The sequence below is a fragment of the Sesamum indicum genome, linkage group LG15, assembly GCF_000512975.1.
Source record: "Sesamum indicum cultivar Zhongzhi No. 13 linkage group LG15, S_indicum_v1.0, whole genome shotgun sequence".
NCBI classification, from domain to species: Eukaryota; Viridiplantae; Streptophyta; class Magnoliopsida; order Lamiales; family Pedaliaceae; genus Sesamum; species Sesamum indicum.
Window position 1 is genome coordinate 2,287,357 of NC_026159.1, and position 21,830 is coordinate 2,309,186.

Sequence of the window (21,830 nt, forward strand, 5' to 3'; positions counted from 1 at the left end):
GAGAATCTTCCATCCTCAAATAGGAGAAATTCTGTGTGTATGGCCATCACCGTAGTACATTTCAATTCTGGATCTGGAGAGAAACTTGAAGGACTTAAATACCCTAAAAGTGACCCTTTACATATCCATATGAATTCAGGTGGACAAATTTGAGAGGAGCATAAGAGTTCCTGCTTACTGTAATGTTGGTGATGCTGCCATTCTTTTCTCTTTAGGTGTATAAAAGATGCTTTATACTTCTTTCCTATGCCATTGTTCATAGTTTCTTGAGTCACTGTTCAATAGAATTGTATGAGCATCAGAACAATTTGATAGTTACAGCCGATTGGATTGCACCAAAATTATTCTTTTACAGGCTTCAGATCCTATCATGACTATGACAACCGTCTAAACTAACTGCATATGGCAAAATAATTGTAGTGCAAATTGACATTTCATGGACATTTTCTTATTTTTCACAAGCTCAAGTGACTAATATACCTGTACTTTTGAGTTCATCTGCACCGGTGTCCTTAAAGCTTCAAAATTTCCAGTACGATCAAAACTCATCACCACATCATAATGAGAGACAAAACTACAATAGAGAACATCGATACAGAAATAAAAGCTCGACTCAGATGAGCAGAATTTGGTAGAAATGGATAAGCATCCGGTGGGGGCAGCATACACTCCTCCCCGTTGAAGTAGACTTTCCGGGGGAAAGCCCATCCTTGCTTGAGAGTAAATGTATTCTGATCCTTCTGAAGAAGTACTTCTGACTGAACATTTCCGAACGGCCCGGCTTCCATTAACAGGTCATTGTAGAATTTCATGCCATAAAACATCCCTGTATCATCTGCAAGTTCGAAGTATCATAAAACAGGCTATCGATATAAAAAAAAAATAAAAATAAAACAGGCTATCAATAAACATTCCTGGTTGCTGAAAGAACTGAGTTTTGGTAAAAGTTAGTAAAAGGAAAGAGCTGATGCTTGAAAACAGAGGTACTTACTGATGGAGCCATACGGAACAAGAGGCTTATAATCGAAGCTAAAAACTTGAGTCACATTGTTGAGATTTGGGTGCTGAACGACAAGAGTCCACTGCGTGTAGTTCATCCGGTAGTTAAAGTTAGTAACGGCGATCTTTACCCGCCAGTAGTCCTTGTAATTGACCTTTACATGCCAATGCACCCGGACAGGGCACATATGGTGCGTGCACTGTATCAGAGGCGTGTTATCTTTTCTTGGAGTATTCACTCCCACCACACTCAGGAGTTTGGAATCACTCCTACACCAATACCATTATTAGCATAATTCTAATTAGATTTATTTCTCACCAAACGAAAAATGGAGACTTACTTGATGCATTTGTTTTTGTTCTCACAGCCACAAGCGCAAGAAGGGCAAGACGTGATTGTTTCATTGTAGAAAGATGAGAAAGAGACGCAACAGCTGGGATGCTTCCGGGCTAGAAACTGAGAGTACGTGCATGTAACATTCCATGTCACTGTAGATGAAGTCCGACGATAAAATCTTATTAGCTGAAAACTCTACATCTAATATCTTCATCAAAATATTTGACCAAGTATAGAGATAAAACCGTCTGGACTTACTCAGGGCCTGAGTTTTCCTACGACGATCGGGGGTGAGAAAATTTGTGGGAGGCACAATCTTGGCAGGGCCACAAGTGTATCCTGGTCCAGGGCCTAAAAGAGTGAAGTTTTTCGGTAGCTTTACCGTCTTGTTTGAAGTCCCGGCTTGGCCAACGCTGACTTGGAATGCAGAGACAGAAGCCTGAGGGTCTTGGCCCCAGGCGGCCAGAACTCCGCCTTTGCAACAGTTGCTGAATTGCTGGTTGTAAGGGACTCCAGGGAGCAAGTCCACAACTGTTGGGGTTTTCTTGCAGCAATGAGGGATGTTGCCTTTGAACTTGGAGCAGTCGCCTTGTTCTGTGGCCTGTGCACCAACCATCGACCATATCACCTCTTTCTTCGCCCACGTCCATCCAACGGTCCAACCAGGGCTCATAATGTGCCGGTACATTTGGAAATTGTTCATCGTCACAACAGCCTAGGGGAAACAAAATGATCGTTGTAAGAATTTCATCTGTTATCTAAGCAAAACAAGAAATTTGAAGCCAACAATGAACGGATATCGACAGTTTGACATTTTTTACTAGGTATTGTGCATAAAATCTCATTGACAACAAGATTTTCTATTGATGAGTGCTAACCACATAGCCATCTGGTGTCCAAGACATTACATCCCATTTTATCGTTATGTTCCCATTTGGATCCAACGGATCATAGGCATCTGCCAAAAACAGGAAAAAAAACATAACTGTAAGAACCAAAAAAATATGAAGCAGGACTCAAACTGATATCAAAGATACACAAATTATACCTACGGAAGAAACGAGCACAAGAAGGAAGGAAGCTGCAATGAGTACTCTCATGTTTCTTCTATCTATATTGATTCCAGATTCTTCTAATATGCAGGATTTGATAATTCGAGCAACTACTGCTATGGCAACAGCCAGTGTCTGAAATCTGTTCTTGGGAGAAGATGTTCAGAATGTAAGAAAGAAATATGTAAAGTGGAAGGAGGTTTAGTAGAGTATTTGAGATATTTCACCCACTGGCAGTTGGATGCTAGTGATATATGCTGCTCAGTCCCCATTTCCAGTAGTATATAACTGGTGGAATTCCTGTATCTTGAAGCAAGGATTTTAACGTAAAATTGGAATATAGAGAGATGAGTTTCCATAAAGAATCCAAGTGTTCCAATCTATGTCGTATTTGGTAAAAAAAAATCTGAAAAAATGTGACCGAAACTTAACCAAATTGTAGTTAAAGTCGTTGGTACAACATTTTCTTGTTCGAATCCTAATTCGTTTTTACCAGTTTGGTTCAATGCCATTTTCAGATATTTTAAGTATTATAGAAGTATGTTTTATACTTCTGTTTTTACCAGTCTGGTTCAATGCCATTTTCAGATATTTGAAGTATTGTAGAAGTATGTTTTATACTTGTGTAATAGGACGATTAAGACACATCATCAAAGGATTGAATCACCAGAATCTTCTTACATTAATATGACCTTAATTAAGACTGTAAAGTTGCTTGAGTAGGAATTTTGTTGGGAACATGATCATGTGTCGAAAGCTTTTTCATTGAAGGTAAGAAGATAGCACAAGTATTTGTTGGTGAGGAGTATGAGTTAGAGTTAAGCAAAGAAGAGAAATATAGACATGTTCTTGCTGCAGGCCTCAATAATGACACCAACCCCATCTCTATTCTTTGTCCCTGAACTACCACAGTCCACTGTTAAAAGTACTGGAATGGGCTGAATGAGTTCAGTCCAGACCAATCATCCAAATACTCCATCAGCCCTATTCTAAGTAAGGATCTTTTCCATGCCCCAATTGCTGATATTCCAGGTTGAGCTTGAGTCAAGTCTTTTACATTTAAATAAATTATATGACTCGTCAAAAAATCATGTCTATTATTACATTCATTGATTCTTAATTTAATTAAGAAGAGTGATTGATCACATGCTTCACATCCAAACACTTGTAGGTTTGTAAGTTATTCAAGTCGAGTCGAGTACATTATTATTCAAATTTGTTTGAATTAATATCGAGTTTGAAAAAAGTTATATTTGAATTTGATTTGATTGTAGTTTTAATTGGATCAAATATGAGTTGAACTCGAGTAATAAAATATTTTTAAGTATATTTTATTATTTTTATACTAATGGAATCGAGCAGTAGTCGAGCTTGAAAACTTATTGAACAAAATATTCTGTTTTTAAATTTAATAAATCGAATTCAAACGATAAAATCAAGTATTGAATAGTTTGATTTAGTTTTTAACCCATATTACTTGAAAAGCAAGAAAAAGAAAAGAGAAAAGAAAAATTCATTAATTATAAAAAGAAGCAAATGGAATAGTAGTATATATAATAGAGGAAGCAACAGATATATAACAGCGTAGAATTAATTAAAAAAACAAGGGGCTAAAGCACCTGGTTTTCTTGTCAAGGTCAAAAGATTTTGTTTCAGCACACTGAAACCATAGCTTCCATGTTAAACTTTTCCACCAAATCCAATCTGTTTCATTGCAACTAGTCAAATAAAGTACCCCTTTAATTTCATATATAATAATAACTTACGCACAGTCTACGACTCAATCGGTGTTTTATTTTTCAAAGTATTGATCGCTCTAACTTTATATAATCGTCGTGAATTTATTTTGAAAAAACACCTGACTAGGGAGAAGAAGTTCTTAGTATTCATTCCTATGGGAATGGGAATGAAAAACAAGAGATACTCTTTCTCGAAATATGGACAAATGGGAGTTTAACTCCGAAAGAAGCACTTCATTTTGAGACTTATACAAGTTTCTCAAACTTCTTATTTGCAATCAATATAGGACGTCCAATTACGTGAATAATAAAATTAATTAATACACCAACTCTAGCTATAAATATGAGAGATCCCATGTACACAGTTACTACATACGTAAAATCTTGATAATCATTATCAATTTATATATTTCTGTAGTTTTGTATTTTCAAACATTCCAAGTATTCGAAATCGAAATGGGGCGTTGGATGAAACCAGATGTAAGCGTCGAAAATTTCATGCTATATATCCATTAATTAGAACAGTATATAGGGATAGGTATATGTTTATTGTGATGGAAGTGGAATTGATTAACAGGTTTACCCGCTTGTGGCTGCCATGAGCTTTGTGACGGGGATGTGCCTGTTTCAGCTCACTCGCAATGCCCTCCTCAATCCTGATGTCAGGTACGTACCTAGCTACCCCCTTTTTTTTCTCTTTTAACCATATCTGTCTTCGTCTTTTTATAAATGGATGTCAATGAGATTTGACTTCGTTTGCTTGATCTGATGCTAATACCATATTCCACGGCCGTCCGTGCCAGAATCAACAAAGCTCATCGGAGAAGAGCAGTTCTTGAAAATCAAGAGGAAGGAGAAAAGTATGCAGAGCACAGCCTACGCAAGTTCCTCCGCACACGCCCACCGGAAGTCATGCCTTCCCTCAACCGCTTCTTCTCCGACCACAAGTGATGTCCGCACCATGTATTTTTACGTACCGTCTGCCGCCGCCAACCTCAAGTTGATGAAGCTGTGTGTGAATCCTTTTTGAACTTGAAGTTATATATATGTTAATTTTATTATTTCTTTGTTGATTGTAATCGAAATCTCCGTGTTAATTAAATAAATTAATTGTCCTCTCCATTTTCTTTTGAGTAATAATCATGTCATTATATTATTCTTCCAAGAAATTAATATATACATCAATATATTATTTCACGACAATCAAATTTAAAAAATAATATTACAAAATTTGATATAAATATTCATTTATATATATATATATAATGAAATCGGAATTTATAATTTCATATTTATGATAAGATGTTAATTAACAACTAATTAAGAAGTCATTAGTAGAATAATGCATGTGGATTTATCTTAATGAAAAATTGAAAACAAGAAAGACTAATCAAATTAATAATATAATCTAACTAGATTTGATTGGTCAACTTTTTAACGAGGCCCTGAAATGGACACCGACTTTAATTATTCTTTCCTCGACTGGAAAATGCTCAATTTTGTCACTATGTTTCCGCTGCAACTCATTCGCAACTTTAACATCTCCCTCTATACTATAATACTCTCTTCTTGCTGTCCTAATACCAACTCCACGTCAAAAAGACCTATTCATAATCGTTTTGATCGAACTTAAATTAATTATATGACAAGTATAATATGTTTATTATATAATTAATATGCAGTTATGAAAAATGACCAATCACACAACAAATGTATTACGTTTATATTGTGATTGGTTTGATTCGATTAAACCTGTTTAAGTAAGAATTCTTAATGTAATCATAAAAAATAAAATAAAATAAAATTCAATGCTGGGAATTATTATTTGCTTAATTAATTAGGAAAATGAATGAGCAATTCAAGAGTAAGGGGGATTGAAGTGTGAATTTAGAGTTAAATGCATGCATGAAAGAAGTAATGATCATTAATCATAAACCAACCATTTATAATTAAAATCATCCAAATCCTCTTATATATATATATGTATATTAAAATTGCAAGCTATTGTTGTACGTATATATATAGAGAGAGAGAGTGAAACAAATTAACATAATTTCCCAAACAATAGGAAACATATAATATGCATTTACTACAATTTCCCGCCTTTCCACTCTCTTCGATTCCACAAAAAGTTGTCATATTTTTGTTGGGAAGAAGGATAAAAAAGTATAACCATTACCACCCGCTAATCCATCCTCTCGCTCATCAACTCCTCCTAATATATACTGTTTTTCATCAATCCCATGTTTGTCAAGAATATATATTCTCCTGTGACGGTGGTGGCGGCGGCGCTGCTGTTGACCACTGCGGCCGTGGCGTGCTCCCATGGAACATGCAAGGTACTTGAGTAATTTCCACTCTGTGTTGTGTTTTGTTGAATATATGCATGAATTATGATACGCCTGTTTTTGGGAGATATACGTACAGGTGAAGGATAGTTGCTGGAGGGGCGGAGACTGTGGAGCTGGACTGTATTGTTATTCGTGTGAAGTAGGGTTTCCTGGCTCCAGATGTGTGAGATCTAAAGCCACCAACCCATTCCGGATTCTGGTCTCTAATATTTCTTCCTTAATTCTCTCAAATTAAATAAACTACCTATGTCATTCTGTCTTAATTAGGCCTTATTTGATTGGTAAGGCTAAGACTGTGAGTTTTACGAACGTGAATGTATGTTTGTCGTTATAATGAGTAGCTTAATTCTTGTTTCTTTGCCTCATTTGATGAGTGCATTTGGGTGTATTGGATTAATTTTTGAATTTAAATGACAAATAATGTAATGAAAAAGACTGGCTGCGTTTTGTAAATCAAATTTGAAGTTTATTTATTTATTTTGTGGTCTGCAGAATAACTCTATGCCGTTGAATAAATACGCATTCTTGACAACCCACAATGCATTCGCCATAGAAGGGGAGCCATATCACACTGGAGTTCCAAGAATCACTGTCACAAATCAAGAAGATACTGTCACTCAGCAGCTCAATGTATCATATCTCTACCTACCTACACAAATTTTAATAAATCAAACCATCTACTCTCTCTCTCTCTCTCTATATATATATATATATATTAATAATTAATTACTTAACTCGACTACTCTATCAAATATTAATTTCATACAGAATGGGGTTCGCGCTCTGATGCTCGATACGTATGATTTTGAAGGAGACATATGGTTGTGCCATTCTTTCGGAGGCAGATGCCATGATTTCACAGCATTCGTAAGAATATAGAATTAAATTCTGCATACTCTATTCGCGTTAATTAATAATTTCTTGAAATTTGATTTTCCATGTCTATATATATTAAGGACTTAACTAAACACACACACACACACATATATATATTTGATTGATTTTGTACGTGGTAGAAACCGGCTGTTGACACAATGAAGGAAATAGAAAGCTTTCTGAGGACAAATCCGTCGGAAATTCTGACATTAATCTTGCAAGACTATGTTCAGACACCAAAAGGAATTAGCAAAGTGCTGAGAGAAGCAGGGCTGTCCAAGTACAGGTTCCCACTGTCGAGAATGCCCAGAAATGGTGAGGATTGGGCTGCTGTCAGCGACATGGTTGCTAGAAACCAAAGACTGCTGGTGTTTACTTCTGTACAATCCAAGGAAAAGAGTGAAGGAATTGCGTACCAGTGGAACTACATGGTTGAGAATCAATGTACGTTATCCGTACATGTAATAATATTATTACACTATCGTAATTATTATTAATTTAGACCAAATCAACTATACTTTTATCAATCATTTCCAATTTTCCCAAGTTTTTCTTAGTACTTATATATACAACGTCGAATTCTATATGTTGTCAGATGGTGATGATGGAATGATAGTAGGAAGTTGCATTAATCGGATGGAGTCGTCAGCCCTTAACGACAAGAGGAAGTCTTTGGTTCTGATGAATTATTTCGGATCTATTCCTAGCAAAAAATTTGCCTGTGTTCACAATTCGGCAAACCTATTGGCCATGATTCAGACCTGCCACCAGTCCACTGGCGGACGATGGCCCAATTTTGTGGCAGTTGATTTTTACAAGGTTGTAATTACCTAAATTTTGCAACTATTCCTATCTATGTACCTTAATTTGTCCATCTGTTTGTCATTATTAGTGACTTGTTTTGATGATTTTCTTTTAATTATTAATTTTGAATGTAGTAATAATATTAATATGTACATATATGTTTGGTAATATATATGTAGAGGAGTGAGGGAGGAGGAACATTTGAAGCTGTGGATACTCTCAACGGAGAGCTGTTATGCGGGCGCAACGACGTCCATGAATGTGTTGTAAGTCTCCCACTAATTATTCCTTACATTATAAATGATTACGGCATAAAAACCACAACAAATCAATACTATCTATAACGATCATATAAAATCAATGACGAAACTTAAATTTTCACTATGGTTTTAGTTATATGGCTAAAACATTCACCGTGATTTTTAATTGTTGTTAATATTTTAGCCTCACCTACAAATACAATGGCTAATAGTCATCGCACAATTGTGGTTACGCAGTAACTAACATAATGTTTTATTTTTAACTATAGCAATTAATTATAACAAGAAGTCATATTTCTTGTAATATATGGTACTAGAATCAGACCCATGAATCATGCATTCAGATTTTGAGAATTAATGTCTTAAATTAGGTAGCCTTCTTGTTCTAGAAATATTGTTTTACATAATCTTTTATGTGATTAATTTCTCTAAAATTCACAAGTTGAAAAATGTGCAGTGAGGACGTAGAGAATAAGGAGATTATGATGATGATAGGAGGAGGAGAGAGGATGTGGAGGTTGTCAATTCTCATGAATTCTTCCAATAAGCTAATTATGTTCAAAATAATTGGTCGTCTCTTTACATAATTGCATGCTCATCTTAAATGATCAATGATATTTGCGTTAGTTAATTTCGAATTCATATTTTTATGTCTGGTTTAAATTCAAAAGTTGAATTTAATTATTTATGTAATTAATTAACTTGATATCAAAAAATGAACGTATATATCACTACAAAAATATCGATAATAGCAAGAATATATATTTCTTTAAAATAGTGGAATTCGTTGTTAATTAATGTAGATTAGCAAGAACTTTAATAAGAATTTTATTTATTACTTATATTAATCGATACTGATCTTAACATTAAATGTTTTCGTAGTTATTGAGTTATTTTCTTGTAGTGTATTTAACCGGTCATTTTTATAAAAAATAAATAAAAAATCCCTTCAAATATTTGGAAAAGATTAATTAAGATTATGATATTAAAAATACTGCTGCAAGAATCAATACAAATTATTTGAAGATCGTATTATAATTGCAGCAATGAGTAATAAAGGCATTACTTATTTTTAATTATTGTCCGAACTGAACCAATCACACAAAAATGGGCCGAAAACTCACTCAATTAGCCAATTCTCCCATGATACTAAATGACGATGTTCTCTGAATAATCCACATGGCGCCGAGTAACGCTAACAAATAAACCATGACATATATAGTGATATCACCATCGTCATAAACCTAACTCACCCAACACACATTTTTTGGTGAAAATTTTTGGTCGAATCAAATTAATTACAAAGCACATGTATAACACTTGATTAGTCACTTTCTTTGAATTGTACATTAATCACACATAAATTTATATAATTGGTTCAAATTTGACCAATATATAGGAACAATTTCACATATTTTTTCATGTACGCCTACCGTTGCAGTTGCAATCAAATCATATTCAATTTCACACTCAAATACATATAACTATGTATGTATGCTTTGACATAATTTTTAGTTATCGTGATGTAATAAGTTAGGGAGATATTCCGTCTTTTGTTGTTCTATGTAGGTAGCATACAAGACATCACTCCTCTCTTCGGTTACTCAGACGAAATTATTACAAGAATTCTATTCCACAGATCTGAATATCCTATTCGGTTTAATAAAAGAAACAAATTCTGTCAGAATGTGAGTTTGTTTTTGTTCCAACTTGAGCATTCGTCCACGTACGGAATTTATCGGGCGGCGATGGCGATGGCGACGGGGATGCCGAAGGGGTTTCTTGGAGTTGTCACAGCGCTGCTTGTATTGAGAGTTGGCGCGGCCTGCTCTAGTGGAGGCTGCAAGGTGTGGGTTTTTTTTTCTCTTTTTTTGGTTTTCTTGTTTATGATTTTGTGTTTAAGTGGTTGTGTATGTATAGAGAGAGAGTGTGTGTTTCTTTGGATTGATGAATGGATGCATGATGATGAGTGGTGGTTAAGTGCAGGTGGGGGATGGATGTTCGAGCGGTGGTGATTGCGGGGCGGGACTGTTTTGCTCTTCTTGCGACGCCGCGTTTGAGGGCTCCCGATGTGTTCGATCCACCGCCACCAATCAGTTCAACATAGTGGTCGACACTCTCTCTCTCTCTCTCTCTCACACACACACACACACACTTTCTCTCTATCTCTCTTAATTGCTTGCCAACCATGTGAATTCTCAACACTGCCATGACCAAATTTCCATGCTTTTTTTCAACTGTGAGATGAATGAATTATGTTGAGTAATTAGAGTTGGTTCAAGGTCGTGTGAGGATAGATAGGATTTTGGACAATTAAGTCTTCGTCCTAATTATCCTGCTGTTCCCTGAAACCTATGTATTTATCTTGGAACTGAACAAATTCAGTGGCCCATATTTCTTCTCAACCTAAGAAGTTTGGCGGCCCGACACGCTACATCTCTCCATAAATCATAATATTAGTTAATTAAATATGTTACAACTCAAAAGCGTGTTTGTTGAAGTTATTAGTCGTTTTTGAATTCAAGAATTCTAACCTACAAAGTTCACTTTTTGGGGCCAACAGAACAATTCTCTACCATTCAACAAATACGCGTTTCTGACAACCCACAACGCTTTTGCTATAGACGACGGGGTCCCAAGACTTACCTTCACCAATCAAGAAGACAACGTCACTCAACAGCTCAACGTACGTTACAAAATTCATCTCATTTCATTACGATTTTATTGTCTTCTGAACTAACAAAAGTACTTCTTCATCGTACATAATGTATTTGTCAAAATTCTTATGAGTAATCGTTGATCATTTGCAGAACGGTGTTCGCGCCCTGATGCTCGATACATATGACTTTGAAGGAGACATATGGCTGTGCCATTCCTTCGGCGGCAAATGCCATGACTACACCAAATTCGTAACGACAAAACTCTTTTACTTTCCATATTTTGTCCTCATTAATCTTACATTAACTAATAAAACTACATGGATATCTTCTACTAGGAACCTGCAATAGACACATTGAGGGAAATTGAAGCATTCTTGTCCGGAAATCCGTCGGAAATCGTGACGGTGATCTTGGAAGACTATGTGCACACACAAAATGGATTGACAAAGGTATTCACGGAGGCAGGGCTGATGAAATACTGGTTTCCGTTGTCCAAAATGCCTAAAAACGGACAGGACTGGCCACTGGTCAGTGAAATGGTGGCTAACAATCAAAGGCTGCTCGTCTTCACTTCTATAAAGTCCAAGGAAAGCAGTGAAGGGATTGCTTACCAGTGGAATTACATGGTTGAAAACCAATGTATGTACAACTTTGCCTTAAAAAAAACATATATATATATACATATATATATAAGGTGAATAGTAATTTACGATATTACAAATGAACATATTATTCCCATATAAAAAAAGATATAGCTATTTATCCCTTGTAGTTTTTCAAATAAAGGGGGTCAAATTATTGTGTTTTAAGAAATACAAAAAAATAAATTGCTATTTATTTTTTCATAAAGAGTTAATTTGCTAATTTGCGATATCAAGCCGTTGTTTGTATTTTTTCCTATATATATACTTCCAAAAATTATGTCATTTTTTGTAAGAATTGAACGAATGATTTGATTTTGATCAGACGGTGATGATGGAATGAAGGCGGGGGAGTGTTCCAACAGGGGGGAGTCTTCAGCCCTCAACGACAAGAGTAAGTCTTTGGTTCTGGTAAATTATTTCAGGTCGGTTCCGGTTAAGGCGCTGGCCTGTGTGCAGAACTCCGGCGACCTCCTCGACATGCTGCAGACGTGTTATGGTGCCGCCGGCAATCGGTGGGCTAATTTTGTGGCTGTTGATTTTTATAAGGTTGTTATATTAAATATCTTTTCATTTCCTTTTTTCTTTTAAAAAAAATTGAGCCAATAAAATATGGAGAAATTGTTGGTGATTGGTGCAGAGGAGTGAGGGAGGGGGAACATTTGAAGCCACAGACATGTTAAATGGGGAGCTCTTGTGTGGATGTAAGGACGTACACTCATGCGCTGTAAGTCTATATCTTAATTCGATTTTGAAAATAATATATAAAAAATATATATAAGGAGATAGCTTTGTAGTGTCATTATTATTACAAAAATCGAACTTTTTAAAATATATATATATATATATGTTATTATTTTTTCATCTGTAAAAAAACAAAACAAGAATTTGGCAATCCATTATCTTTGGGCCCTAATTAATTTCTTTAATGGAACGATGATTGTTGTATTTATTAGGCCCATAACAGAAATTAATTAGGGCCGAAAACAACTTTAGGAAACAGCTTTTAATGGATCGACAAAGAAATTGGTGTAGTGATACTTGGCAGAGTATGGTTTTTATTTATTTTGGAAGGCTTTCTAAGGCAGGAATTGACACGAATTTGATGGACTCCTGCAGGCAGGTTCGAGCTGTACTGCTCATTGACAAGAATTTGATGGACTCCTGCAGGCAGGTTCGAGCTGTCCATGATCATCATCTCCTCAAAGATGAAGGAAAATTGACTCCATCAGCTCCTCACAATTTCGCGCATCACTGTAATGACCCAAATGTCATTCGAATAAAGGGACTTTGGTTATAGTTTTCTATTTCTTCTCAATATTCCCTTACCTTACTAATAAATAGGGCTAAAAAATTGAACCTTTTTCTGTTTGATAAGATTAAAACATGATTCACAGTTAATTCAATTAGTTAAAGAAATAGAAAATTATAAACAAAAATGTTAAAGTGCTAGAATTTCAACTTAATTAAAGCTCATTAAATTTGATTTGTTTATTTATAGATTATGACATGTGAAAACGGACATGTGACACAAATATGATACAATATGGACACGGTAACATCAAAAGTCTAAATAATTTAAAATACGACACAACATAAACACTAGTACAATATATATTTTAATTTATATGTTCTCATAAAACTAAAATGCATAATATTTAACACCACAAGGAAAAGAAAGAAAATCAACACTAAACTAAAATGAAAATGTTTTAATTCCAACTTTTTCAACCAAGCACATGGCTTAAAATATAGTGTAAATTATCATAAGTTCTCGTGCGCTTTGTCATAATTACAAATACTTTCTCATTATTTGAAAAATTATAAATACCTCCTGAAATTATAAATATCCTAACAAATAACTCCTTTTGATAGCCATTGTAGGGAATATTTGTTACGGTATTTATAATTTTAAAAGAATATTTTTGTACTTTTTTAAACAATAAAAATATTATAATTATAGCAAATTTCAAAAGAGCCCATCAAAATTTACCTTAAAAAATATACACAAGTAGTTCCTTAACGAGTAAATAGAGATTGAAATATAAATTCTAACATATCTTCTGAAGAGTTCTACCGATGTAATTAACAACGGAGAAGAAAAATCGAAAGAAAGAAAGGGGGAAAAAAACTAATAGGAGAAAATTGAGGGTTTATTATTTCTTTTTTAGGTGATAATCTTCAAATTGAGTCAAATATTTGAGATTTCTTCTTCTACCCATTGAGTTAATTTGTACTTCAATAATATTCAACACTGCAAAGGATACTTTTTCAATGTGTCGATGCATTACAGTTTACACCTACATAATAATAATAATAAAAGAAGTTCCTAACAAATAAAAAAGTTGTTGCTTTTTAGTTCTCTATCTATTTTGGTTGGGTAATAATGAACCCCACAAGTTGACTTCCTATTATTCTGTTTTTGAAGGCAAAAAGGCAAGACATTGATATGAAAACCCACTGCCTTGCATTGAAAACTTGAGCTATTAACAATATTATCAACGAAACGACAACGTAGGTTCAATGAGGTAATAGAATAATTTATATTGGGCCGGACACTGATTTGTGTATGGATTACAACAATGTGGATGTCCCGCTGTTTTGTAATGAGCACTCACCAGTGGGCTACAAAGTGGAAGATTACGATTCCTATAAATAATAGTTGGAAAAGAAGAAAAGCAGAATTGGAGTACATGTGGACTTTATTTTATTTTATATTTAATTTTTTTTTAACAAAAAAAAAAAAAAGAAGAAGAAGAAGAAAAGGAAAAGAAAAAGAAAGTGGGAAGATCTTGCTTTATCTGTGTACTACAGTTAATCGTGGCCCCAGACAACTAACCAATGATGCACTTACCAAACTTGATTCATTACAAGTCCAATAATTAAATTATCCAAAGCCCAAATTTTATTCACACCTTTGCCTTCTAATTTTATCTTACCCAAGCCCAAGAATCGACCCTTCTTTTCACTGCTCTCATTTTAAACATCTCATCTTCTAATCATGAGTTCAATTTACAATAGTGGAATTTTGGGTTTTTGGGAACTATTTAATATGCAAAGATGATCTCTTGGGGGTAGATTCACAAACACCCCAATATGTTTTTAAAAATTATAGTTACATTCCCTAAAAGAATATTAATGTATTCTACTTTACGGGAATTTGTATAAACTTATAATTTTGCAAGAATCAAAACACATTTATGCATTTAGACACAATTCCAAATAATGTTGATGTAATATACCCGTATGGAAAGTACCAATACAAAAAATAATATAAAAAATTTCAATAGAAAATTCAAGTTATGACGCAAACCTATCAAATTTATCCCATTTCCTTTTCCACTTGCTACATACATAAATCATGTAATATGGTACTTATTTTGACATCATAGGGAATAATACATTTAGTTACTTTTTAATAAAAGAAAGAAGAGAGAGTCACAATAATACTGCAGATTCGATGTTTAGGATCGTCATAGTATGGATGATATAATAATTTACACAAACTTTAAATACAATGTTTGATATGTGTTGTATATTTCAATTTTCCTAGAAAAGAAAACAAACTGTTGCTGCTTCAGAGTCAAGAACCCATGAGTTTAATTTTACAAATTTAATTTTATGTTGAATACAAAATTAATAAAAGTGAGTCGAAAAAATAACTTAAGCCCACTTTATTATATTGGTGGGTAGCATGTGATTAGGTGGATTTTGTGGCATCTAACACATGCTACCGATCCTAAGATACGTTAAAAAAGAAACCAAAACAATAATTACCAAAAATAAATTTGAAAGAAATCCAAACAATTCTTTTCATTTGTTTAATACAAAGTAAAATCATATCCTCACAAATACACACTTTTTTTTGGGGAAACATATAATTACGCATATATATTATTATTATTATTATTATTATTATTATTAATGTAGAAATAAAATAACTACATCTTGGTTTGATCGATGCCGACGTTAATGGGGCTCACGTTATTGGTAGATGGCAGAATTAGAATATAGAATTAATAGGTAGAGAACAAAGGCACACAGTCTCTCACACTCATGATTTTCCCTAAGATCCTGCTAATTACTATAATTTATTTATCATATAGTACATAAGTATAATTAATTGGTGACCAACATTCTTTTGTTATTGGACTGTATATAGTCAAAGCACAACTTCACACTCTCCATTCCCCAATCATAAATAGTTTTATATTAATTCTCCTGCCCGCAGTTTTTATCAAAATGATATTTTATTAAAAAAAATAATAATAATTTCAAAAATAATTATTGAAAAATAAGTTAAATGATACAAAAAAAAAATTTACATTTACATTCAAAGTAAAGATTCGGCCTAGTGAATCGTAAGGCCAAACCACCGCTAATTGTCTAAGACTAAGTGGCCTTATGAACTCTGCTGTACTTTATCATGACTACATATATGCAAAGTTATGAGCCATATACACCGGGAATAGCTGGCTCATTCTAGACAACAAAAGCCCTGAATTCTAGTATAGTCACACACACACACATACACGTACATAGATACATATGTATATCCAAAATTATTAAAAATTAGTTTAATTTTTAGGTCCCCCACTTTATCGGACGCCATAAAAGATAGTCAGATGGAGTATAAGAGATAAGACAAATAAATGTGCATGTAAGGGTGCTTTCTTCCTTATAGCTTCTATAAAGATAACTGCAAATATGTACATTAATTTCCATTCCCAAGTTTCGAACACAAATCCCGACCAAAATACACATAAATATATACTTTAATTAGATAGATGGGCTCAGACAATGTAAATCCACTTGATGCATGCAAAAATCAAGAAATGATCATCACTAAGGAAACTCAAGAAAAGAAGGAAAACTATGCATGCTTCAATTTTTTCTTACTTCCCATTTTCATAGGAAGGGAAAAGGAAATGTAGGGCTAGGGATGAATGTGGGTTGGCAGAAGTCAATTTATCCATTGATCGTACCAAGGACGATTATGATATTCCCACGATAGGTAACATGCAGTTGAGGTTCATGTGAAGATTTCCTATTGGTTGTTTATGCGACATAAGAAAGCAACACGAGAGGGAAAGCCCCACGGGAGGGGCTAAATATGATGCTCATTGTGGCCAAGCAATGACCGGATCACATGGCGTTGGAGCCTTCTTTTTTGACATATGTGGGCTAGAAGGGGAGGAGAAGGGGGAAAGTATAAAGGTGATATAAAAGATTGCTCGAAAAATAAAGATAGTGTGTGTCTATTATGTAAATAAATGTAGCAAATGGGTGAATTTGAAAGAAACAACAGCAAAGACAAAGCAAATGAAAAGGGGGCATCAAACAAGGACTGAAATGGGGGGACCTTATTCACACATGGGGTGGGGTGCAATTTTTGCTATTGAGTTTGTGAAGTGGAGCCAACTTAAAGCTAAGATTCTTTTGCAATATGTTTGTTGGAGGAGCACACTCTTTGGGGCATGTTTCTACCCCTCTCTTGTTAATCTCAAATCTTCTAAAGTATGTTCGGAGATTACTTCTCTTTTCCTATCTTATTTCTTTCTTTATAGCAATTAGAGTTTTAACATAAAAAGTGTACCGGGTTCATATTTAGATTTTCTGTATTCATTTTTATTTTCACATTTTCAATAACAATAAATAAGATTATTTACCTCATAAGTATTTTCAGTGTTTTTACACGCAAAAAACTACTTGAAGCAACATAACTTTCAAAAAGCCAGCAACACATGTTTTACATGGTTCTCAATCAGAAATATCCTGATATAAAGCTCAAGAAAGTAACACAACAAATAGGTTCATTTAGCAATCAAATTAAGAAAAACAAATAATTGATTTTTTTTTACTATATTAACACTTGGATTTTAATATTTATTTAGTTAATTAAAATTTTAATGTCACTCTCCGATGAGAATATACGTAATACGTGAAAAGCATCAGCTATAAGTTTTGAGGTTCCTCAGCATGAACAACCTTAGAAATTCAATAAGAATGAAGTGTCACTGAGAAAGACTGTTAAATTATGTATATATGCAAGTCAGAAAATTATATATAGATGTCTGTGAGTAGACACATTCTGCGGACAACTACACTTTACGTCCCATTAACAAGGTTCAATCCTAAAATAAGTGAGTCTGTTGGAAAAAGTAATACTAAAATAAGTCAATCAATTAGTTATCATTATTGTTCTCTTATTGCAGTAGCTAAAAGTGCCATAATAGGGGTTTAAAGGGAGTGTCATGTACGTATGTCCCGCTTAGACCTTTATCATTATCTTATTTCTCATCAATTATTTTGATTTGTTGGGACGCACAATTTGTTTCAACACATAATACTATCTTTTCAAATAATAATAACAATAATCATAATAGTAATTATAAAAGTCATGATGTTTAACTTCTCATAATTCAATTTTGTCCCAATACATAAATCTCCTAATCATCCATCCAACTATCCTCCAATTAATTTATACATATTTATTTTGAGTAATAGTTTTATACTAAGGTACCGATCCAACAACAAATAATAGCTACAACCTTAGAAACGACATGCAGATTTTTTTCCAGATCACTGTCCTCCAAACAAACCGAACCGCGAATTTTTTTATTAAAAATGACTTTCTTATTTAGTGATGGGATATTATTAGAATAGAATTTCATACATACAAAACCATAAGCAAAGTCCCAGCACAAGAAAGCGGTACAGCCATGAGTGCTTAAATTCCATTAGCCACCTGCAACTTCCCCACTCGTGCTGCAATTTGCATCACCATGGTCCATGTCCAGTGCTATTTACTTTTTGCCCTGAACAACATTCACTATTTTCGTCTTTTTCTATTTGTGTTTCTTCCCTATTAACTTTTCTTCGACCAACGTGCCCTCGCGCCCCCTAATAATATGTATCAAGTGTTTTCATGTTTAAATTAATTATACTTCCTATATTATAACTAAATAAACATCATAGAAACAAAAGGATGTTTAACGTTGGAGTCTCAAGTTAATTGATCAGACGCCTTATAAAACAGGGAAAAGGGACGTGGCGAAGGATGTTTGCATGAAGTCAATATCTAATGGCTGTACGTCACATGTGTATCAAGACGTAAGGATTTAGATGTCCCATTTAGCTGCATCCACATAAAACCAGGACAGAGTGCTCATTCGTTCAAGAATGAAGAAAAAGATACTAACACTAATAATAATTTAAAAAAAAAAACGGTATATATGAATGATCAATTGTTTTCTGTCTGGCTTTTGTGTAAGTTGAAGACAAGTTGAAGGAGTGGAGATGCATGTGCAACCGACTACTCTAAATGCACAAGTGGAAGGTAGAAAATGACGACTTCTATTGCGAATGAATCTTAGCACTTGGAGACCTTGTAAGCATAAAGTAATTTCCAACAAATTATTTGATGATGGAACCAAATTATGCACTCAGGGCAAAACTGTAATTTATCCTTTAAATTATATTTAATAAAAGCAGGCTAAATTAGAAAGATAAAATAATTAGGAAGTTGGAATTTCATCCGACAATCGATATCACATCTCTCTATACTCTTCTGTGTTGGTGTATCTTTTTGCCGGCCTCTCACTCCAGTAGTACCTAAGTATAAAGTGAGAAGAGTAGGAAGGGAAGCGGCGGTTAAAGACGGGGAGGGAAAAAGCTGCAACTTGCTTGGGGTTGGGGGTTGATATTTATTACTATTTATCCTGCGCTGCAGTAAATTCTGGGCGATAAATTAAATTAACCCTGCAAGTCTGTAGCAGGACTAGAAACAGTAGCCAAGGGACCATCCCCACACCAGGAAAGTGACAGTTAGCTAATTTAAGCTATCTTCCTGGACCTCTTCATTTAATTTTATTTAATGATGTGATCGATAAAGAAGACAGAGAACTGAATACATCGGGACTCTTTACTTTTAATAAATTATTACTGTTATTATTATTATTATTATTCATTTCATATTTATCTTTAATATTTAAATTTATATTTTATATTATAGAGTTTAATTTATCTTGTATACATCACTTTCACAATTCTTCAATATGATGGTTTTTTTTCTTTTCATAAATACAATTTAGTTTGATATATGCAAAATAAAAAATAATTAAATATATCAGTTGTTTCTATTTAAGAAAATACATTCAAAACCTGATTAAATACACTATATTTATATTAGGCTAACCTAAAATCAAAGCCACAAATAACCCCAAAAATTTTCAAACTCAATTAATGAATGAATTCAAATCAGATGAGACCTAACCTATTCTTCTTGTTCCAAGATCTGTCATGCGAAGAATATAACCTAGCATTTATTAATAATTAAAACTGGAATCTTGGAATTAAAATTGGTTGGGTTGAACCAAACTATATTCAGTTCAGTACCCTAAAATCTTAAATTATTAGTAACCAAAGACCAAATTAGGTGAGACAATGGATGGGAACAAAATATCAGAGGCCCAGAATAATAATAATAATAATAATAATGATAATAATAATAAAAATAATAATAACAATAATAGTGGGAAAGAGACAAAAGCCAATCAAAATTTTCAGTGAATAAAAACGAGTGCACGTGGATGCATCTCCCACACGTGCAGTCAATCATAAGAGGCCCACGTTTCTACCCCTGTCCCTCTCAATAGCACACGTACGCAATAACTCATCTTTCGGGGTAATAAAACAGTGCACTGCTCTTATTAATTAAAGTAGTCCGTAACTTCACAAATTTTTGCACCCACTATTTTCCTACCTTGTACCATATACTGGTCTGGTATACTTTGCATTTACGTGTACGCATAGATTAGATTGAGAATATATGAGTTCCCAATATTGACTGGTGACAGCTTCCTGATTTATTTTAGGTAGATTCAACCCATGCCACTTAGTACAGTGGGATATGAAGAATCGACTTGCTCAAAGTTTGTCTCTAGCTAATCATTCAAAATTTGGTTGAGCAAGATTCATTGCATGTAAAAAAGTACGTTTAAAGCTTTGATGATTAGTGAATGAATTTCTACCCATTTAATTATTTTTACTTAGCTAGTTAAATTAAATTATTTTATACTAGTCTTATAATTTATATTGATTGAAATTCAATTTAATGAACGATCAAATGAAATTAAAATGTAGGTATAACTATCACGTGTATAGGTATATATGTTGGTGATTACGCATGCTTATATTAATTAATGAATCAAAACAACGCCACGTATGCTTCTAGGATATCAGATATGAAGAAATAAATTTAAGAACAGAAGCGTTGTATATCATTGCCAATCATCTCAGAATGGGATAGTTCACAAAATAGATGCGACGACCAATTAGGTAAGGACGCTTCAAAGCGGAAAATTCAACCAAAGAGGATGACTACATATTAATTCTTGACCCACCAACAAGGAAACCCCAATCTATTATTATCATTATCATTATTATTATTATACCAAATAAAAGTAAATATAACTTTAGATCATTGGATTATAACTTCTCTAATATTAAGATATAAAGAATCCAAATTAATCAAGATTATGCAAAATAAAAAAATTAATTAAAAAAAACAGTGTTCCACCGTTAATAAATTAATTATACTGATTCTCTCGAAGCAAGGAACATAAATAGAACAGAGCTCACTCATGCCAAGAAAATCTCAATCCGTTCATAAATAAGCCGGTGAGCTTATACAGCGATATAAATACAATAGGAATTTCAAAGTACATATATCAAAAAGAAAAGTATTTATTAGACGGCAGAAGTAGGGAGTACCAATTTGGAAGAGTGGGCATTACTTAGGATATATCTAGAATGGCATACATACATTATTCTGTATACATATAATGCAAGAAATAGAGGAAGAAATCTTTGCAATAATTTCAAAGGAAAATAATGGTAGGGAGAGAAGGGGATGGGTACCAACTTTATCAAAAAGCAGAAAAGAACAAAATGGAGGCCCTCGTGCACCTCTGGAGTTTTGATTGTATATCACACATTTAATGAAGCAAAAACGTCTCCAGTTAAGCTCTGCATGTGTGCGTGTGGGTAGACATTCCTCTCCCCCCCCCCCCCCCCCTCTCTTTCTCCTCCCTTTTTTTTTTTTTTATTT

At 33.9% G+C, this 21,830-nt stretch overlaps 5 protein-coding genes across 5 annotated transcripts in view; 4 read left to right on the plus strand and 1 right to left on the minus strand.

The window, feature by feature from the left end:
- LOC105177642 (protein COBRA-like) overlaps nt 1–223 on the plus strand; it is a 3,429-nt gene extending 3,206 nt beyond the window's left edge. Inside the window, exon 8 of the mRNA XM_011100864.2 lies at nt 140–223. Within this exon, the coding sequence (XP_011099166.1) occupies nt 140–223 (84 nt within the window). The remainder of the gene's footprint in view (nt 1–139) is intronic.
- Nucleotides 4–2,675, minus strand: LOC105177539 (COBRA-like protein 4). The gene is made up of 7 exons (XM_011100731.2): nt 2,620–2,675; nt 2,385–2,530; nt 2,215–2,294; nt 1,595–2,051; nt 1,341–1,488; nt 992–1,269; nt 4–835 (listed from the first exon to the last, which is right to left on the minus strand). The coding sequence occupies exons 1-7, from the start codon at nt 2,658–2,660 to the stop codon at nt 549–551; spliced, it is 1,437 nt and encodes a 478-aa protein (XP_011099033.2). The 5' UTR covers nt 2,661–2,675; the 3' UTR covers nt 4–548.
- On the plus strand, nt 4,449–5,252 carry LOC105177540. Its single transcript, XM_011100732.2, has 3 exons — nt 4,449–4,607; nt 4,705–4,793; nt 4,931–5,252. Exons 1-3 carry the CDS (start codon nt 4,584–4,586, stop codon nt 5,076–5,078), a joined length of 261 nt encoding a protein of 86 aa, XP_011099034.1. The 5' UTR covers nt 4,449–4,583; the 3' UTR covers nt 5,079–5,252.
- LOC105177643 (PI-PLC X domain-containing protein At5g67130-like) lies at nt 6,371–8,807 on the plus strand. The gene is made up of 8 exons (XM_011100865.1): nt 6,371–6,466; nt 6,555–6,677; nt 6,971–7,108; nt 7,247–7,345; nt 7,495–7,798; nt 7,950–8,173; nt 8,338–8,424; nt 8,790–8,807. The coding sequence occupies exons 1-8, from the start codon at nt 6,371–6,373 to the stop codon at nt 8,805–8,807; spliced, it is 1,089 nt and encodes a 362-aa protein (XP_011099167.1).
- LOC105177541 (PI-PLC X domain-containing protein At5g67130-like) lies at nt 9,863–13,026 on the plus strand. The gene is made up of 8 exons (XM_011100733.2): nt 9,863–10,265; nt 10,405–10,527; nt 10,982–11,104; nt 11,229–11,327; nt 11,414–11,717; nt 12,045–12,268; nt 12,360–12,446; nt 12,839–13,026. The coding sequence occupies exons 1-8, from the start codon at nt 10,167–10,169 to the stop codon at nt 12,863–12,865; spliced, it is 1,086 nt and encodes a 361-aa protein (XP_011099035.1). The 5' UTR covers nt 9,863–10,166; the 3' UTR covers nt 12,866–13,026.